This window comes from Tympanuchus pallidicinctus, unplaced genomic scaffold, assembly GCF_026119805.1.
Source record: "Tympanuchus pallidicinctus isolate F22 unplaced genomic scaffold, pur_lepc_1.0 scaffold2, whole genome shotgun sequence".
Classification (NCBI taxonomy): Eukaryota; Metazoa; Chordata; class Aves; order Galliformes; family Phasianidae; genus Tympanuchus; species Tympanuchus pallidicinctus.
This window is the reverse complement of record NW_026294721.1, coordinates 29,387,523-29,408,197: the sequence shown is the minus strand read 5'-3', so window position 1 is coordinate 29,408,197 and position 20,675 is coordinate 29,387,523. Positions and strand designations below refer to the sequence as shown.

At 40.3% G+C, this 20,675-nt stretch overlaps 1 protein-coding gene across 5 annotated transcripts in view; it reads right to left on the bottom strand.

Annotated features, from left to right (window-relative positions):
- MANBA (mannosidase beta) overlaps window positions 1–10,456 on the bottom strand; it is a 48,106-nt gene extending 37,650 nt beyond the window's left edge. Inside the window, exons 1-4 of one of the 5 annotated variants that reach the window (XM_052683310.1) lie at window positions 10,024–10,173; window positions 733–827; window positions 463–528; window positions 131–236 (exon numbers count right to left, since the gene is read on the bottom strand). In XM_052683310.1, coding sequence (XP_052539270.1) covers window positions 131–236; window positions 463–528; window positions 733–800 — 240 coding nt within the window. In that variant the 5' untranslated portion in view covers window positions 801–827; window positions 10,024–10,173. Of the gene's footprint in view, window positions 1–130; window positions 265–462; window positions 529–732; window positions 828–9,432; window positions 9,454–9,883; window positions 9,996–10,023; window positions 10,174–10,227 lie in introns of those variants that run through there. The other 4 variants (XM_052683309.1, XM_052683311.1, XM_052683308.1 and 1 more) reach the window with 4 other exon arrangements.
- Window positions 10,457–20,675: the final 10,219 nt, after the last annotated feature.

Here is a 20,675-nt window from a genome sequence, read left to right as displayed (position 1 = left end):
CAGTCCTCAGGTCAACACTTTATGGCTCTGAGCACCTATTTGCATGCATACTTAAAGCACTGAAGGTTTTCAGCATACAATGGTTTTAAATGAGAAATGAGGCACTTTCAGAACTAAATGCATTACTTACGTATCTGTTGAACATGTTGTTTGTTCTCCCAAGAGTGACATTGTTGAGCAGGATGTGAGCTACTGTATCTACTCCCTCAAAAACCAGATTCACTTTCTGCCACTTTCTACAGAAATCAATATACACATAAAACACTGTAAGAATACCTACAGTTAACAATGGTCAGAAAATAGATACTGTAAACATGTATGCCTCAGTTATTATTAGCAACAGCTATATCAATCACATCCAAAAATGTTTGACTTAGTGAGGCTACATTATATCTCTAAATAATCAGATGAAGATGACAGCTGAAGTGGCTCAAAAGTCTGCAACACCGCAAGTTCACATACCCATGAAATACCAGATTGGCTAGTTTCCAATCAGCTGAAGTATTATTCTTCCACAGTCGGCAGCTCCTAAGTAATTTTTAACAATGAAGATAAAACTGGGAAAAAGCAACCTCTGCAGTGTCCTTTGGCAACAGCTTTGCAGCTGTACACATTGCATAATTTGTCTCATTAGATACAAAAGTATTAAGCAGATTTTGAGCCGATGGATTAACCAGAAATTCTGCATGAAGGATGTCACAAAACTATTTTAGACACATCCTTTTTGCATACCTGACATCAAAAGGAGTTTTGAATGTCTTGCTGTAAGTCCAGTTATCCAGTGAGATCCACCTGTACATCACATCATTAAATCTATTGTATGGATCCTAAAAACAGATCAACAAAAAGAAAAGTACAAGATTTACTTAGTTACACTGTTCCTACATGAAATGTGTCATAATATCTATTAGAAGAGCACTTCTCAGGCAGTCCGCAAATGTGAAATCCATCTATTTTAGTTCTAATATTCTTATTTACCCTTGAAATAATAATTAAAAGCAAAGCTTTGGTAACATTTGGCTGTAACTATATAGGTCAAATCCTATTTGTTACAATCATTTATACTGAAAATAGAGAGTGCAGAATTTATCTTCATTTAAGAAATGCCAGGGATGAAATTAAAAAAAAAAAAATCAAGTCAGATTGTGACTTAATAAGGGGAACAGAAAGATAATTATCCCTATAATGATATAAAAAAGCAAGACTAACAGAACTTCAAGGAAGCAAAGAAACAGCACCTTAGGCATCTACAGATAGCCGTGAACAAATCTCTACAGTTTAAAATAATAGCAAATACTACAGCTGTTTTGTGTCAACAAGCACTCTGAAGCCTAAATAAAATTGTTTTCTTGAGAAGAAAGGAAGAAAAGAAAAAAAAAAAAGAGAGAGAGAGAGAAAGAGAGAAAGAAAAACAACAGAAACAATGGAGTTGGGTTTGATGTCTCAAATTAAATGCTACTCTTCTGAGAATAATGCCGCATATATACCACGGGTGTTCTTTACCCTTCAGTCACACTACTCAGTAGGAACAAAGGCACAGCTGGCGTAAGCTACGTGCTTGCCCTCTTTGGCTTCATGCTGTGTTATTACCTCCTCGTGGGTCACAGCGTTCCTCACCTAGGCTGAAGGAATCAATTACGCAGAGCTGACAACCCACACCTCGCACCTCATACAGAGCAGCAGAAAGGCACTGTGTTACATCCACGTCAGGCTGCTCACAGTGTAGGTATCTCCGTCGCTGACTGACAGCTCGGCTCAATCCTGCTCTGCAGCCACACAGCCCAATTGCTTTTCCAAAACAACCACCAATCTCCTCCGGACTCCATGATTCTAACCCAGCCAGAAAGGAAGAGCCTTCCAGATTTTAATCCCTCTGATAAGTGCTGCTGTATATCTCACGTTCGTTTTGAAACTAATAGGGTCGTGCTCTGTAATGTAGACACAAACCTATTTAAATAACAGAGCAAAACTTAGGGGTTTAAGTGACTCTCCTCAGCAGCATAATCTTTCCTCAAGTCCCACAGCAATATAAACATCACCCCTTGAGCCCATACAGAGGAAAAGTAGTAGCCTTGCCTCACTGCTGCATTCCATCAACCAAATTTCTTACCACAAAGGGAATAAGAGTCACAAAGGAAAGGTATTGCCACCTTCACAACACTTTGACCTTAATTCTGGTGATACTCTGTATTCTCCAAAAGCTACGGCATCATGAGCTTAGCAGAACAAATAAGAATTTTAAGATATCCATGCCATCATTTTGATACGTAAAATGTTTAGCAAGTACATCTCAGGTTTTAATATTGGCTGCATATTACAGTGCAAAGTTCAGACTAATAAAAGAAACTCTGGTAAGGTTACTACATTCAGAGAACCAAAGCCAACCTGCAAATGTAACAGACTACAAAAATGAATGCTGTGTCCTTAAAAATACTTATTTTTAACATTTGTCTTGCTTTAACATTATATATATTTCATCTTAGGCTAAATTTTGGAAAATGCAGGTGTTAAATTTCAATCACTGACATTTGTATATGTGAAATATTTAACAAAAGACATGAGAGGCAAGTTGGAAAGGCACTACCCACAGCAGAACATAAAGCCAAACGCTGGTCAGTGGCCAAGCAACATCAAGTGTCTCACTTGAAGACCAAGACCTTGCATGAGAAGAGAAGAGAAGAGAAGAGAAGAGAAGGGAAGGGAAGGGAAGGGAAGGGAAGGGAAGGGAAGGGAAGGGAAGGGAAGGGAAGGAAGGGAAGGGAAGGGAAGGGAAGGGAAGGGAAGGGAAGGGAAGGGAAGGGAAGGGAAGGGAAGGGAAGGGAAGGGAAGGGAAGGGAAGGGAAGGGAAGGGAAGGGAAGGGAAGGGAAGGGAAGGGAAGGGAAGGGAAGGGAAGGGAAGGAAGGGAAGGGAAGGGAAGGGAAGGGAAGGGAAGGGAAGGGAAGGGAAGGGAAGGGAAGGGAAGGGAAGGGAAGGGAAGGAAGGGAAGGGAAGGGAAGGGAAGGGAAGGGAAGGGAAGGGAAGGGAAGGGAAGAGAAGAGAAGAGAAGAGAAGAGAAGAGAAGAGAAGAGAAGAGAAGAGAAGAGAAGAGAAGAGAAGAGAAGAGAAGAGAAGAGAAGAGAAGAGAAGAGAAGAGAAGAGAAGAGAAGAGAAGAGAAGAGAAGAGAAGAGAAGAGAAGAGAAGAGAAGAGAAGAGAAGAGAAGAGAAGAGAAGAGAAGAGAAGAGAAGAGAAGAGAAGAGAAGAGAAGAGAAGAGAACAGAAGAGAAAAGAAGAGAAGAGAAGAGAAAAGAAGAGAAAAGAAGAGAAAAGAAGAGAAAAGAAGAGAAAAGAAGAGAAAAGAAGAGAAAAGAAGAGAAAAGAAAAGAAAAGAAAAGAAAAGAAAAGAAAAGAAAAGAAAAGAAAAGAAAAGAAAAGAAAAGAAAAGAAAAGAAAAGAGAAAAGAAAAGAAAAGAAAAGAAAAGAAAAGAAAAGAAAAGAAAAGAAAAGAAAAGAAAAGAAAAGAAAAGAAAAGAAAAGAAAAGAAAAGAAAAGAAAAGAAAAGAAAAGAAAAGAAAAGAAAAGAAAAGAAAAGAAAAGAAAAGAAAAGAAAAGAAAAGAAAAGAAAAGAAAAGAAAAGAAAAGAAAAGAAAAGAAAAGAAAAGAAAGAAAAGAAAAGAAAAGAAAAGAAAAGAAAAGAAAAGAAAAGAAAAAAAGCTAGAAAAGCACAGATGTTAGAGATGTTAGAAAAGAAATGCCTGGAAGAACTGACATCTGGAGAACAAATCCATCTAGTAGATGAGAGAAATGTAGGAATGTTTCATCAGTGACAGAAAAGACATCATCCGATGGGCTCCTACAGAAGTGTACAAACAGCACTGCTTGTTCAAACCCACTCAGAGTTCTACAGGTCCTTTTCTGGAGGGAGATTGATTCTGTATCAGTCTGAAGTCTTCAGACTTCATGTGCTGACTGCCATAATGCATGTCATACAAGGTGCTAATGAACACTCTAACTCCTACCATTTTCCTTCAGGCCTGTGATATCCAGCCCCCAAATGGGAAGGTCATAGATCTGTATACCTTCACCTACAACTTACTGATACTGCTGCTTTACAACTGGAAAAACAGCATATCATACAGAAAAGCCACTTAATGCTAACACTAGTTAGTCATTTTAAAGCAAGACAAATATTGCTTGTAGGTTCAGCCATGTGGTGATGTTCAAGTGGTGCTTTCCAGGCAATTCTAAAGCTTCAGAGAAAATGCATGACCACAACAAAGTCCTGTAAGAAAGGAAAATGACTTCTCCAATAACTCATGAGATTACTGATGGTTTCATTACTAAATGCAGCTGCTTTCAAGTGCTGGAAGATGTATCTACAGAACTCAAACAGTTGGGATTCTACAGAACTCAAACAGCTGAAATCCCACATTAAATCAGCTCACATCAAAATTAAAGGTTCCTTTTAGAAAACTGGATTTAAAAAAAAAAAAAAGACAAATGTAAGAATCACTGGGAAAACCTGAAGAATGCTACAAAACAGACTGCACATGAATGTAATATACTTCACATTCATTCATTAGCTCAACACGTTTCTGGAAGCAGGCCATAATGGGGTGGAGACAACTACAGCTATTTTTAGTGCCATTATAACACGACTGCCTTCCATTTTCCTGTTCCCTGCAATTCTGGGGAAAAATCTGAACTACTCATACTCCCCACCTGATTGCTCTCTGCTCCAAGTTTCAGTGCTGTATGCAAGAAGCAAACAGCCTGCCAGGATGAAGCCCTGCTGAAGAGCATTAAATGGAAGCCGTCTCCAATTTAGGTAGCGGGACATTAAAGGGATCAGCAGTACAAAACTGCCAAGTGTTTTGTGTCAGCTCCTCCTTGCAATGATTTTAAGAGGATAGTTAAAGGCTACGCTCATAGGAGCTAAGCACCTCTCTTGTTCAGCAGGAGACGGATGAGACACGACCACACCTTAAGTGAGGCTCAGAGCCCAGGCAAGCACTGGCAGGCATGTAGTGGCCCCCACAGACCCAGTTCCAGCGCACTGTGCAGCCAGAGATCGAGGGGAGCACAGCAGAATACTGAAAGCCACATCCATCAGCTGCATTCAGGCAGATCAGCTTGTAAGAAAGGGAAATGTAATAAAGAGAACAAAAACCAGATTCTTCTCCTTTTGTCTGCTTTTGTTATTACCTAATTTGAAACCAACTTGCATGCTTTCCTGCTGACATTTTAGAATGTACATCATTAAGAAAATCCAGCTGACGATTACCAAAATGAAACCTTCAAGAAATGCTTCACTATTTACAGCTTAATGTTTTGCTATTGCCAACTTCAAACTCAAACTGTTACAACATTAACCTCTATCCATGCACTCCTCCATACCACAAGCTACAGAGATTGCAGCACACCTAGTTCCACTTATTTACAGTTTGAAGTGAAGCAGAACCTAGCAGCAGTGATGAATGGATCAGATTCTTGGAACATGGGTTTTGGAAGCTCACCCAGAAGTGATCCATTTTTAATACTAGCTCCAACAAAGCAGTTAACTGAATGTCATCTTATGGTCAAGATGTTTTACAGCTGAACACTGAGCCAAATACTGTGGCAGAATACATCTGGAAGACTAATATTAGGATAATTGACAAGATGCTAATACTCACTGCTTAATATTCTCTAAACGCTCTGCTGTATTTAAAAGGCTGCTATAACTTTTATCTACTCTAACTTTATAAGTGTCCAAAAGAGAACAGCTACTGAAATGTGACTGCCCTTTAATACTCATCCTAGGCTTCACCAAGGCCTTTGGATGCTTTCACATATGTTTATACAAGTCAACAGAACACAAATGTTTCAGCAGAAAATGATCTATTTATATTAACAAGCTACTTCATTGATGACTGTCATTTAATCTGCTAGAACCATATGATAACCAATACAATCGTTATCTGACTTGCACTGAAAAATCTGAGCTATGAAAAAGTGCCAGTAAACACAGAACAAGTTTATTCATACAAATGCACAACAAACTACAAAAATATGCACTGCTTTACAGAACTATCACTTGAGATACGTAAGCCGCTCATATATTTTAATACCCAAACAGAACCAAGACTGCTGTAACCCAGTGTCAAATGATGCCTTCATTGTACAACAGGGCAGAACCCACAGTGATATCCAGCCCCTGTGTTACAGGGTTACAGCCCCCTGCAGCAGCTCTTTACAAGTCAAAGCAATGGCTAATGAAACAAAATACCCTTTCTGTATGAATGGAAATGGCTTGCAGATGAGAAAATCCAGCTACAATAGCCATATTCACCACAAGTGAAATTTTACTGGTGTCCATGTCAGCAGAAACGGCATCATGCAATACTGGGCCAGTACATGCTAGATGACTGCTGTTTCTGGTGCAAAGATATAACACAGTTTAGCTCCTTAGAGATTGTGTTTACCAGAATGTTGCCTGAAAAAAAAACACAAGGCTGACAGTGTAGTTAAAAACATCTTCAGATGAGATGGCTTCTACAAATCTTTTTCCAGAGATACAGGGATAGGAACAGATTTGCTGAAGTTTGTAAATTGTCTGCACTTACATTCCAGCTTTGCAGTGACTTTATTCAAGAGACTTGTTACCCTTGTTTATGTGCATTCGTCCCATGTTTTTTAAATTTTACACATAAATTGTAATAATGGCTACTGATTCGTAATGAAATTTAATTAAAAACCAAGCAGCCAAACAAATATCCTTATGCCACCTCCTTTCCTTAGAGCTTTCATTGCAGTTAATTCAGCACTTGAACCATGCTGCTTGAATACAGGAAAAGCAATACTTTAGTAGGAAACACGGAAGCATCTTCCCCACGAGCATTTTTCCAAGATGTATATTTGTTGCATTCAAGAAGATGGGCTCATCCAATGTCTATTTGGGAAGTCAAAGAGTAGCAACATCTCTAGAAGGAATTCTAAGAGGATCCAGTAGCAAGCCCTCAGTGTCAGAGATTTCTTTCTATTCTAATGTATAGCCTGCACGGCAGATTAAAGTAAAGCTAAGTACATGAAGACAGCTAGAGCACGCCTGGGAAAAACACTTTGTTCATCAACCTAAATTTAAAATGAACCGCACAGTGACAAATAAGTTGCTTGCAGCCTATTCTTGAAATCCAAGCCTCATCTGTAGGCTTAGAGTTCAGTAGTTTATTCTTGCTGCCCCTCTTTCCCTCATTTTGGGGTACTCGCTAAGTTATGTTGCTGGAACAGACCCTCTCAAGACTCACTTAATTCAGATTTCCAGGGTGAGTGCTAACCCATGAAAAATTAACATGGATAAAGAGGCAAAGGACATGGTGCTTTTTGCCATTTGCAAATCGCACTGGAAAACAGCAAAAAGGTTTCACTGGTTCTCTGAACGTATGGGTCTTGCTATGCAGAACAACTCACCAGCTCTGCTCTGTTTGCTAGTACAGCTTTTCAGGCCAACCTTCACTTCGATTACAAGTAGACAGCTTTGGGATTTCTGGCCTGTAGGATGAATTTAAGTCCTTCACTCCACAGCAAAGAGCAAAAGGAAGAAGACACATATCACTAAAGCTTTTGTATTAAGGCAATTACAATAAAACTCCCAATTCTAAATCTGATACAACCCCAAACCAGTCTGATTTCCAGAGATAATAATCACTGATGAAACGCAGGCTCTAAAATTCAGGCTGTACATGTACTCCTCTATAAATACAAATTTAAGGGTACGATTTTAGGCAACTGCATTTAAAATGTTTGGCCATAAACATTTTCACCACAGCAAAGAAACCTCAGGACAAGCAGCTGAGCTGCACTTTGCAAAATGAAGGCAGGAGTTGCCATAAAGAATGACCTCACCGACTCCTCCAAGCAGAGTAGATTTGTTGCTCTTCAGAGCACTACATCTACGTTGGCAGGGACTGACTACATTTCACATCACTAGTGGCAGCTTCTGAAATCTGCTAATGTTGCTCCCATGTTGTTCTCTGTTGTGTCATTTAAACAAAATGCAATTTTTAAAAAATTAGTTATTAGGTGGAATTATTTGTGCAAATGCTTCCTGTAAATCCATTCCTTTGCCATGCTGGATAGCTTTGGTTTTGAATTGATCTTAAGTTGCCTGCACATGTCAGTAAGGAAAAACAACAGAACACCTTCTGAAGTAGCAAAACTGCAGCCATGCAAACACACTGGTGAGCAAAGTGGTCCACTCCTCTCCTGGGCAGACTCACTCTACTTGCCAGAGCTTCCAGCCACAGCGGGTTCCCAGCCAGGCGTATCAGCACGTGCCCCAAGCAAGTTCATACTTGCATATGCATAAACATGTTGTGAGTGGCAACAAGCAACAGTCACTGATTTAATTAACCCACTGCCCAGCCACCCATTAGCAAGACATGTCCTGCAGCTGACTGGGCCAGCAGGCTGACTAAGCTCGTATCTGTGTGCAGGCTCAGGATTCTGCACAGGCACATGAAAGTTCGTGATCACAGACTCGTTTCCAAATGCTATACTGCTGCGTAAAATGACCAACATTACGAGTCAGCTTGCAGCAATGCAGCTAAATAGCAAACACATTTTATAACTTTGTTAGAGTACTTAATGAGTGAGTAGTTAAACGCCAGTCTTTCATTACAGCAGTAACTTGTGAGTTCGACTCAGTGTGTTGGTCATAGTTTCTCCTGAACGATTACTCATACTTATCAACGCAATGCCTCACAGTACAGCCAAACAGCTGAGACATTCAGCTTATCATAGGAACTTTGCATGGGAGAAACCAGCACAGCCCTCATTACTGATCCTCCACGCATACCCCACTGCCTGCTGCAGTTCTTTAAAACTCGCTTTGAAAAAACATTTTAACACCTTAATTATTCAAGTTTCAAATGTCTTGCCACTTAGCACACAAGATGTTGTAACACCACAGCATAGTGGCTCACATTATTCCATCTTAGTGTGTTTTCTTTTTCAATGTTGACTATGGAACTAGAGGGTCTTTAAGGTCCCTTCCAAACAGCCATTCTATGATTCTGCTTGTTTTATCTGGCAATGATTTTTGTTGCAATCAATTATTGGGATCCCCAACATACACCAACACAAAACAGTGCTAAAATTATCCTGCTCAAAGTAGAGTCACTTTTTCTTTATACCTAATTTTAGTCGGAGTAGAGCAGGGTAGTAGTATAAACCATAATTATTAAAGAATAGAAAATGCAAAGTGTATCTAGAACTGAATTTTCAAATTATCACTGTACAAGAAATGCAACACTGGGCCCATAATAAACATCACATTCAAGTATATCTGATGTACTCAGATAACAGGATAGTATTCCACATTTTCTAGTACAGCCGAATATTTCTCAGTTTTACATATTTTGTTAACCTCAAAATGTCCTATCTCTTCAGTTTCACTCACATTCTATGTATTACCTTTTAAAAAAGCATCGTAAGAATGACCCAGCCTTGCTCACTGCCACGCTCCTTGTGCTGAGTCACAAGCAACCTGTGCTGTAATCAGCATAAACTTTGCCACCAATCTACAACTGCAGTTTTGATCATTTGTCCCAGGAAATGGTCACCATGTTTTTGTAAATCTAAGAACTGAAAGGGGTAGTAACAAGCAGACAAAGCAAAGCTTTGAGAAGGAACCAGCTGTTTCAATGAGATCAACTTTGTCGTGGTTGAGAATATACTTTCCTTAGGAAGCACGGGAGTGTGCAATCTCAGCTGTTTTGATGTACTCTGCGTGTGTTAAAAGAGATGTTTAAAGGAGTGAAACGTCTGAAATCCCTGAACTTCTCATATCAACAAGCCCAATTTCAGCAGGGCAGGCTGAGGATTCCTCCCTTTCCAGGTAACACAGCCAGTAACGATGACTTACGCCCTGCGACGCTGATGTACCTCTCCGGTGTCTGCAGCTTGGTTCGGTGTCAAACCTAGAGAATCTCATGCACGTAAAGCACGAGTTTCCTTATGCTCACCCTTGGTCCCGTTTCAAACTGCTCTGCGGTGGTGACCCACCTGACACGCTGTGTGCTGCAGGCACCAAGGCTTTTGCCCCTAGAGGAGCACTGCTGTACAAGCATGATCTGCAGCGCCAGATGCAGCTCCGAGGGGGGATGGTGCGTTTGGGGTGGGTGCCGGGATCCACCACGGCAGGCACCGAGGAGTCTCCTCAGACGCCGCCGCACCCTGCCGACCTCTGCCCGCCGCACGCGGCCGTACCTGGATGAGGCCCCGGCGGTGCAGGGCGGTATGCACGCAACCCGGCACCTCCCCTCGGAGCGACAGTGAGCCGTTCCCGTTGCCCAGCCGCCAGCTACCCCGCAGGCTGTGCACCTCGGGGCCGCCCGCGCCCGCCCCCCCCGCCGCCATCAGCAGCAGCAGCGGCGACAACAGCATGGCGGCGCGGTCCATGGCCGCCGCGGGAGGCCGGAGCACGACAGAAGGTGCCGCCCGCCTCACGGCTTCAGAAGCGCTGAGGCGGCGCTTCAGACCGTCACCGGCCGTTGGCAGTGGGGGCGGGACGGCCGCGCGCCTCCTCTCCCAGACCGTTAACGGCTGCTCGGGGCCGCCCGGGGGGGGGCGTTGGGGGGGGCAAAGATGGCGGGAGGCGGCGCGGCGGATGCGGGGCAGCTCGGCCGCGTTTCGCGGTGACTTTCGTACGACTTTTCTCTCTCTTTTGGCTATAAAATGACAGAGGGATATAAAATCAGAACAAACGTCACCGTCCTAAAAGGGTACTCTGCTTCCTCATAAAGCTCAGCTTAGCACAGCTGCTGCAAGTTTTGATTGTAAAAGCTGCCTATGGAGCAGAAGTGAGAGTTCCAAAGAAGCATCTGGAATATCCTCTCTAAAACCTTACACAGGCTTCCTGCAGGACCCCACGAGCTGAGACCCTTCATTCACGGCTCAAAAACAGGAATTAAAGGATGAGAGGAAGGAAACAGAAAGCACACAAATGCCCTTGTTGCTTTCAGGGGACCAGCCCTGCTGCAGGGGGCCTGGATCAGCTCTGCTGTCTGGTTATTGCACTGTCACACTTCTCCTGTGCCACCTCCCCCCCCCAGGTCCTCCTTCAGCATGTATAAAATAGACCCCGGTGGCTCTTAGACTCCAATCACCACGCCTGGTGGTACCTGCTGGTGGTTGTGTTGTGCTCATTTTCCTCCGGGTCTGCTCACCTGCAAGCAGACTGTGCTTTTCCTCAGGTGCAAATAATCTTATTCTCACAAAGCTCAACATAAAATCAAAAGCGCTCCTTTCAGCAGCCACTCCGTGACTCCACATTACTGCTTATACAATTCCAGGCTTTCGTTTTTTGTTGTTCTTAAAATACAGTTGATTATTTGTCCCAGAAACCTACTGATGTAAGCCCAACATAGGCCACAGTTTGGTTTGAACATTTTTACTCAACTTACCGGCCCCTTGAGAATCAGACAGGCAGGCACTTTGCTAACACTCAAGTGAGAAGGTGAAATATGGTTAAAAACAGAAAACCACACAAATTGCTGTAAAGTAGTAATGCTACCACTAGCACCACATCTTTCTGTTACTGTATCATTTTTTCCTCTTTAAAACAGAAGTCAGTGTACATCCAAAGAAAGCAAAATTATACGCGGAGGTGCCTACGTGTGATTCTGCATAGAAAATGTAACCAGCCATTCCAAGAAACCTCAACTAACTGCAAGGGCTTTTTTTCTGATCTGTTTTCCCGCTTCCGTCCTCATGTTTCCTTAATGTCTATAATCACAGACTGTAAAATTAGAGGAATAAACACATAAAGCATTTTGGGATGCTAAAAGGTTAATTATTTCAACAACATACATACATAGACCAAGTCACATGAGACTAACGTGTGGCTGACACATGAGAACAGGCTGCTGCATTTGGCATGTAGCAGAGAATGTAAGAGTGATCACAGACAAGAATAGGAATAACCAGAGTTTTGTTGGTTTGTTCATTTGGTTTAGCTTCTGGCTTTCACATAAGTCTTTAGGTTTAGAAGAATATCTTTCTGGGTCAACGGCCTTCATTACAAGTTAAGAGAAAAACACCAGCCCTCCCATACATCTACATATATGATAAAATCACAGGTGATATTTTTTCAGAGTAGAAGGGCATAGTTCTAAGAAATACTATGAAATACTGGTCTGAAGAACAGCTGACACTCGTTTTTGTCACTGAAACACTCTCCTGCCACCTTCAAACAGGAATGGTTGGGGCCAGCTCTATTTGACAAGAGAGTCTGTGCAGGAATCTAAATATGAAAGTGGTTACTGTGCATGAATTTTTAAGACCAAGGAATTCATATTCATATGATACTGACTAATTGAAAACCAGTTCCTATTTCAGATCAGCTCCTAGTCATCTTTTAGTAAGATTAGAAAAAAAAAAAAAAAAAAAAGTCTATTGTCATGGAAAATTGAGTACCTCAGCTGGCTTAACAAGTTGCAGAATTCAGTAAAAATAAATGTCTTCTAAAAGTTCAGACTATAAAGCCACTGCACACTGACTGTACATTCTGTTCCTGCCTTCACCTATCAATGAGAAATGCAAACCAGCTTTTGGGACTATCACATGATACAGTGCATTTACCTTAAATTCACTCATATAACATCAAAAACACTTAACCACAGTGGTGCTGCTTGAGAGACCACCAAGGATATTATTTCTCAAGAAGCAGATTTACAGAGAATTGAGTTTTAATGCTACCGAAGTGCGACTGTAGGCTGTCTTTTTTTTTTTTTTTTTTTTTTAAACAAGCTTTTTCCAGCAAGTCATGTGATGGCTTCTCAGTAAGAAGGAAACTGTGTTTCAAGATGTTTACTGTACTTCCGTGTTTTCTTAGCCATTTATTTTTCTCCTTAAGACTCACAACTCACACACACAAAAAAATCCTGAGAACAATGCTGTAACCAAGTATTCTGAGAACATGCCGTTTCCTTGTTCAAGGCTTATAATTAAGTTAAATCACGTCTCATTTTCATGTCTCAGTTTTAGGGTGCTTTTGTTGTTGTTTCTTTGAGGGTATTTTTAAACAAATAACATTTTTGCTGTTTAAAGAAACTACAGTCTGAAAGGTTGTGTTAAACTTTTAAGACACGGTAAGGTCCTTCGTATGCTTTTCTTTCATTGTGTACAATATTCCATCTTTCTGAAATGCCATATATTTAGGTTACTACAGTTCTTACTCTTGAAGGCTGCAAGCAGATACTCTTCTATCAACTAAGACAAAATGCTGAGAGCAAAAGCCTCTCTTGGACAGTATTAGAATAAATTCAGAGCAGCTCAATTGAAGCTGCCCAAATTCTGTTGCATTCATCTTAAAAGTCTTTTGTTTCCAACTGCTATGCAATCTTTATCATCATGACAGGCTATGGATGCTTTCTCTTTCGAATTCTAGTTCAAACAAAGGTTTAAGCAAACAGGTTCTCACCGATTTGGCTGCAGTACTTTAAGATATTACTGCCCCCACCTGTCCACCCTGTATCATTCTTCTGCTAAATGCTGCCACAAAGCAGTACAGGCCTTGTGTTAGCACCAAACCATGCTGGATCTTGCTGTCTTTCAATAACTATACACCACCACAGACAATTTGTCAAAGCAGCAAAACAACTGAAGGGTCATCTACTTTGGGGAGTTTTGCATTGATGCAGCAACACTGATACAGCCGTGTTGGTGAAATACTGGTGTAAAACAGGACTGGTGTTCAGATTACTGCATATCCCTTCCGATAGTGCAGCACATGTATGAAAGCTTTAACCTCTGCATATGATGCATATTTTCTGTTTCATGACTGCCTCTACAAACACAGAACTGCTACGCAAAACAGTTACTTTCTGGGCTGGCATAAAAGCAATACAGTGCAGGGAGCTTTCCAGCTATGAATTTACAAAGGATGGACAGAAATAAACAGATTTCATTCATTTTTCTATGTTTATCTTGAATCTATTAAAAAAGGAAGCTAAAAATAAAATGAGGAAACAAATTAGCATTGTTTTTAGATGAGGATACCATCAATACATTGTACTGAAAAGACTGCACTGGGTTACTGAGAGCAAAATACAAAATGAGGATCTAAGTGGCAGGCCTGAAGTTTCTTCTATAATTATTTTCAAGTCTGTAGGTCATTGCAAGGGTATTTTGTCAGCAAATAAAACTGCTCAGCCCTAATAATCACATGCAATTCAAGGTAAGTATGTGGAAAGGAAACTACTGCTCTAGGCAAATACTGTGTGGAGAAGGGAAAAAATAGGCAATAGGAATTTTTAAATTGCATATGCAGAAAGACAGCTGATACCTTGACTATGCCCTTAAACTCAATCACGTATGCCAGTGGAGAAAGGCTGTATTTGTACCTCAGCTTAACTTCTGTTTTGAGGTGGGCTCAAATCACAGGACTTGGGTTATAAAGCCCCACTGTCTATGGTATAGACACAAAAGGCACGAGGATCTCTAAATCCAGCACGATCAGATTCCTAAAGACAGGTTCTTTAGAAGATGCAGCTCATAGCTATTGTTCTCTTTGATTTATAAACACCTTTGAAACAGTGAGTCTATTTATAAGAGTACATAACACTGACCATTGTTATTTACTCTTTGTCTCATACTCTTTGTCTCAAGACTACATGACACTAGCACAAGCTACTGTGGACTCTAAATTAGAGTTTAAAACATCTAGAATCAAAATTGACTTTCTGGCGCTTACAGGAATACAGCAGTACATATGAGGACAGCAGTACAAAACAACTTGCTTCACCTTTCTCAAAGGTCTGAAACTAGACATCTGCAACCACATCATATGATTTGTCCATAAACACCCAAAATTTAATCCCTCAAAACGTGGGTATCAGAGGTAATGAACTACTTCCCAGATGACAGAAGCTTGACAGGCTTTAGTTTTACTAAGGCAGTGTGCTTCACTTGGCACTGTCAGCTGAATGCAGGACATACCAAACATATTACACTAAGTGCAAAACACATCTCCATCCTACAGTTTTAATGAATGTTTTCCTTACAGGGGAACAGTGTGAGAAAGTCAACAAAAAATTATAGCTGATAAACTGGATGAGTAAACTTAAATGGATTTGAAGTTGCCAAAGCACCTGGGAGCTGTATTTCTTTTCTAGTTCAGTCACTTGAAACAAATCACTGGGGCAGGTCAGGACCTCTGTTTCTCAGTGTTTAACTGGAGGCAATGTACCTACTGCTACGGACCTCACTAGGACACTACTCCTCCCATTCATTTCCACAAGCTCCCAGGAAAGCACAGAATAACTTTTACGAAAACTTGGTACTCAAGAGTCACCTGAAATTATTATGATTGTTTTAATACCTACAAGAAATGCTAGAATTCTTAACCAATGAAGTCTATGCTGACCAAACTCAATTTCCATTTAACACAACAACAGGAACAAAGAGCCTGCCTATATAAAAAAATCTTCTCTTGTCTAAATGATTCCAGTGCAAGATGTTAAAGTAAAGGAACTGCATCCTCATACAGTCCAGGATGCTACTACCTACTACATCACTCACTACACTGGCACAAATGTTTCAGGCATGCGTTGCAGAAATTGACTCATGCATGTTAATCAAGTGGACATATTTTACTATGGACTATTTTTTCAAAACGTCTCAGTACATAAACAACACTAAAAATAGTACTTTATACACACTCTCCTATAGAGAAGTATTGTGCAATTGTTTTGATTCTTATGGTAACAAGAAGAAAGCAAGACTTAGAACCACTGCAACAAACAGAATAAGAACTGTCTTTGACTGTGTATTTCTTGCTTTGGTACTAGTCAAAAGTTCAGAGTATTTTGATACTTGCACTGGAAGTAGAGGGGCAGGCAGTAGTTTTATGGCTACAAACACATCAAAGAGGAACGTGAAAAGAACCTTGATGTGAGAAGGTTGAAAGGACCCTCACCTCTTCTGGAAGCAGAGCTGTTAAGATACTATTCACACTCACTTTGTTCACAGCCAACCTCCCTGTGGAACCAAATATCTGCTGCACAAATTATTGCGTACATCTCTGCTACAAGAGTCACAGCTGAATGGTAAGGTTGTTTTCTCAACACTAGGACTGCAGATAAATGCAGAGATAATTGTAGCTAGTGTGAACTGGTACTGATCTACTGAAATAAGAAAAGCTACACTGTAACTTCAATATAAGGTCTGAAATAAAGAATCATAGAATCACCAAGGTTGGAAAAGACCTAAAAGATCATCCAGTCCAACCATTCACCTATTCCCAACAGCTCCCACTAAACCATGTCCCTCAACACAACATCCAGCCTTTCCTTGAACACCCCCAGGGTCGGTGACTCCACCACCTCCCTGGGCAGCCCATTCCAGTGCCTGACCACCCTTTCTGAAAAGTAATACTTCCTGATGTCCAGCCTGAATCTGCCCTGCCGTAGCTTGAAGCCATTCCCCCTGGTCCTATCACTAAAGACAAGAGAGAAGAGGCTGACCCCCAGCTCACTACAACCTCCCTTCAGGAAGTTATAGAGAGCAATGAGGCATGCATTTTGACATCTTGCATCACAGTCTTGAAGATACTTTCAATTTTTACTATTGAGATAAAAGAGTGACCAGACACCTCAGGTTCTGACTCTTTTTACATACTAGCAAAATAAACAGCACTTGTAAGCAGTAATTTCCAAAGGTCTTCATCATAGAAAACTGTCATATTTCAGAAGGTTAAGTAGTTTGAAATTTTTCTTTAAAGGCTTAAAGAGCAAGATCTTGAAAACTTCTGTCAATAAAACTGAAGTGGACTCAAGCTTCTATTATGTTGATTGTTTCCATGTTTCTCGAACACAGTTTCATCAGCAGCGATGCTATCATACTGACAAATATTTCTAAAGTCTGGAGCTACGCCCTGCGGAACTTCAATCAAACCCAAGAGAAACTTAAAGCTGTAAAAAAAAAAAAAAGCAACCAAGGAATCAAACAAATCCTAACAATCATTTAGGCAATTTAGTCTACAAGTGTTTTAGTAAGCCTAGCAAGTTGACAAATAACTGCAGTTTTCCCTCAGCATTCCCTTCTGAGTCCTCCCTAGTTTGTCACAGCCATGAGAGTCTACTGGGAGGACACAAAGGTACATCTGAGCTTCCTTCTGCCATAACCCACTTTGACAGTTCACAACAGGCAAACTAACAGACAAGGAAAACCCACTGCATTGCTGAAAAGTCACTGATTGTTTTGTAAACATCCTGGTGGCAATCTGAACTTGGAGATTTTTCAAGACCTCTTCTGTTTGTTTTGTTGTGTTCCCTTAATACCAGGGATGCTGAACCACTGTTTATCCTTCCAGTTTCCTGGCAATGATCCATAATCTTGTAACCACAAACTATAATTACTGCTATTTCCTCCTAGCAGAACTCTTCAAGAATAGCTTATCAGTTAGCTGCAGCTGGCTCACAGGGTACAGCTGGCTGCCCTCTCCACTGTCCACACCCTCAAGTATTCATGATATGTGTGTCAGCATATGCTACGTGATAACTTCTCTTAAAAAATTCCATGACACTGACAACACTGACATCTTTCCTCTTACTCTTTGCCTCAGCACATCTGCTCCTTAGATACAGAATCTTAATATATTCATCTACGAGCTCAGAAAGCTTAACACATTTGCACTACTTTTGAAAACATTCCTCCCAACTAGAAAGACTGCGGCAAGTTTAATAGTATCAAAAGATTGCTAGTATTACCTTGTATCCTTACTTCATGTTTTTGCATCTCATGAAGCATAACGCGCCCCAGCAACTGCCTAAAATCCTTGTTCAGAAGCTACAAGTACTCAGAGACTCCAGGCACCGCCTGGCTGAACTACAAAACAGAGATTTCACCACTGGATCAAGGCAGCAGAAAGAAGCCCTGTCCACATAGCAGGTGTACATGCAGGAAACAGAGGCATAAAGAAGTTCTGGTTTCTAAAGAGTGTGCTAAAGACACAAACTGCAGAGTGGCTATGGAAGAGAAAATAAGGTTGGAAGAACAGATGCTGTTTCTGTATCAGGCCTCCTGTCCAGTGAACTACAGATGTTCTATCTTCAGCTAATGACAACTTCATTTTTCATATTCCTCTTCTAGTTGTTGATGAGGTTGCTTATTGTTATTAGGTTTTTGTTTTAGTAAAGTACAGCATGATAGCTATGCACGTCCAGTAAGATGACATAGCTCTTTCAAAGAAATTACTTCAAGAAAATTTAATTAAAGAAACTTGATTTCCATGAAATAGCTTGGTATCCAGAAGTTTGAAAGCAATGGCTTTCCAGAAGCTTGTCTTCTCATCAGTTTTTTCTTCTGAAATCCTGTAGTATTCTTCTATGTCAGCTGTGTCAGTGTCTCCAAGAATATTACACAAAGAATGGGTTATTTGTATTATGTCAAAGCACCACCTTTTCTCACATAATCTACAATTAATCCAAACAGAATGCAATTATTTTCCATTTATAACCAAAAAGAAAATTGAAAATTCACATCCTTAGCACCAAAATGGTAATTCTGAGTTTAAGAGGTAACACTTAGGAAGTTGAAAAAAACCTAGCTAAGTAACAGGCATCTACCTCCCATCTAATTCAAGTGCTTGTGAGGGGGTAACCTTACCTCGAAATGTAGCTTCCAATGAATTTGGAATGGTTTCTCAGGAAACATAACTCACTATGCAAACAAGACTTAGGGATATCTTCTTGAAATACAACTCAAACTGTAAAAAACATTGATAAGAGCAGTTAATATAACTAGCAATAGAAAGCAGTCAGACTCAACTGACTCAAGTTTTACCTCTTATACTGACTGGGTTCTGTATCTGCATTTGTCCCATAGCAGATTGCTGCTGAACTTAGAGCTCATTCTCAAGCAAACCATTAGCCCCAAAATGAAAGTATTTCTATGCTACAAAACTGAAGTCAAAGAAGGCTTACACTAGTAAAAATTGTATGTATTTAAGTACATGCGTTGGCTTACATGTTTAACACTTTGCAGATAAACCATGGAGAACGCTGTCTTCCGTTTTATAACACTGGCACCTATCAATGCAAAACTTCACTTTTCTGAGTGTATGGAAACCCACTATTTATGCAAAGCTAAGCACCTACAGCTGTACAAAAGTAACTGTATCCCAAAGAATTTATAACTCTTAAAGCAAATACAATATTGATTACTACACTGAAAAAAACCCCAAACATAACAGTGCAAAAGAATCATCTAGAGAGCCACACTTACCCTGTATCTTTCAGGGGGTTTGTGTGCACAATGGAATAAGAAACTTGCAGAATTACACAATGGCTTACTATATAAAAATATATGTAATACAGGCTCATTTTATAAGCTTACATATTAAGATTTTCTGTTCAGATCACAGTACAACTGAACCAATAAAGACTCCTCTAAATGTCCTACGTTTCACTTGGCATCTTGTTTTCAACTGTGTGGTTTTCCTCTGGCCTTTAAAACCAAACAACGAAGCAACCACCTCTCAGGAGCGAGAACTTTGTGTTCTAAAAGATGTCTCCTGAAATTCAAGGATGAAATTCTCATGGGCTACAAAGTAAGGAGAAAAGAGGAAGGGCAAGGTGGAAGAATAGAGGTGCAAAAAGCTGAACAAAATTTGTACCTGAAAATTCTCAAGGCACGTATCAATTAGACCAGACAGATCCTAAAGAGAAGCAAGACCTTAAGACATCAAGATTTTAACGTCAGTTCCAAGTACTCAATTCTCCAGCCAGAACTCACCCATTCTATACCAGTAGCATTCTATCAGCACCACATTCTGGAAGTTGTCTTGATGTCTGCTAAGGTTGTCAACCAAGACCTTCTGCAACAGCTAACACTGATATTTTCCTCAATGCTCTTTCAAGAACAAAAACCAAGAGATCTGACAAAGAGACCTGGACCCCTTATTCCAATAAAAGCATCCCAATTCTTGCGAAAGAGGAAAGCAAGCAAGCTGATACTAATCAGATTGTTGCATTTCTAAGCTATCTATACATCAGTTAATCTTACTGCATTTGTTATCAGAGGAGGATTAACAACATGGTGGAAATTCTGTAGATGTTATTTCAGCAAAAGAGCATTCTTTCCCAAAGAAATGACAGCTTTGTACTAAACACCAAAGCTATGATACATCTTTACTATTTACCTTCACAAATTAGTCAGCGACTAAGGGGTTCTAAATTCATGCCATATGCAGTACACATGGCTGCATCTTGCAGTTCCTTGCTTCAATGGAAGATTTTGGTTGCCTTTGAAGACACTGGCTTATGAAATATTCCATACACACATCTACAAAAGTTCAATTATCTACACCCTGAGTTAATTCTTCCTAAAGTGAAGTTTGAAGTTATATTCTTCAACAGGCTAACTTGGACACTTAAAATTACAGAGATGAGCTTCCATTTGACTTCATATTACAGAAATTGACAACAATATATTCGCACTTCACAATGACACAGGCAGAACATCTTCACCTTTCATACCTTTCCACTTGCAGTTTTGTTTCCTGCTTTACCCTGCTTTCTCTGCATTGCTCCTGCACTGTTCCCATAGTATAGGCCTTTATAATACTTTAGTCCTAATTCCAACTACTTTTTAAACATGCAATTGCCTATCGAGGTGAAAATACATTTCTCCAATGTATGCTATTTTATGTTGAA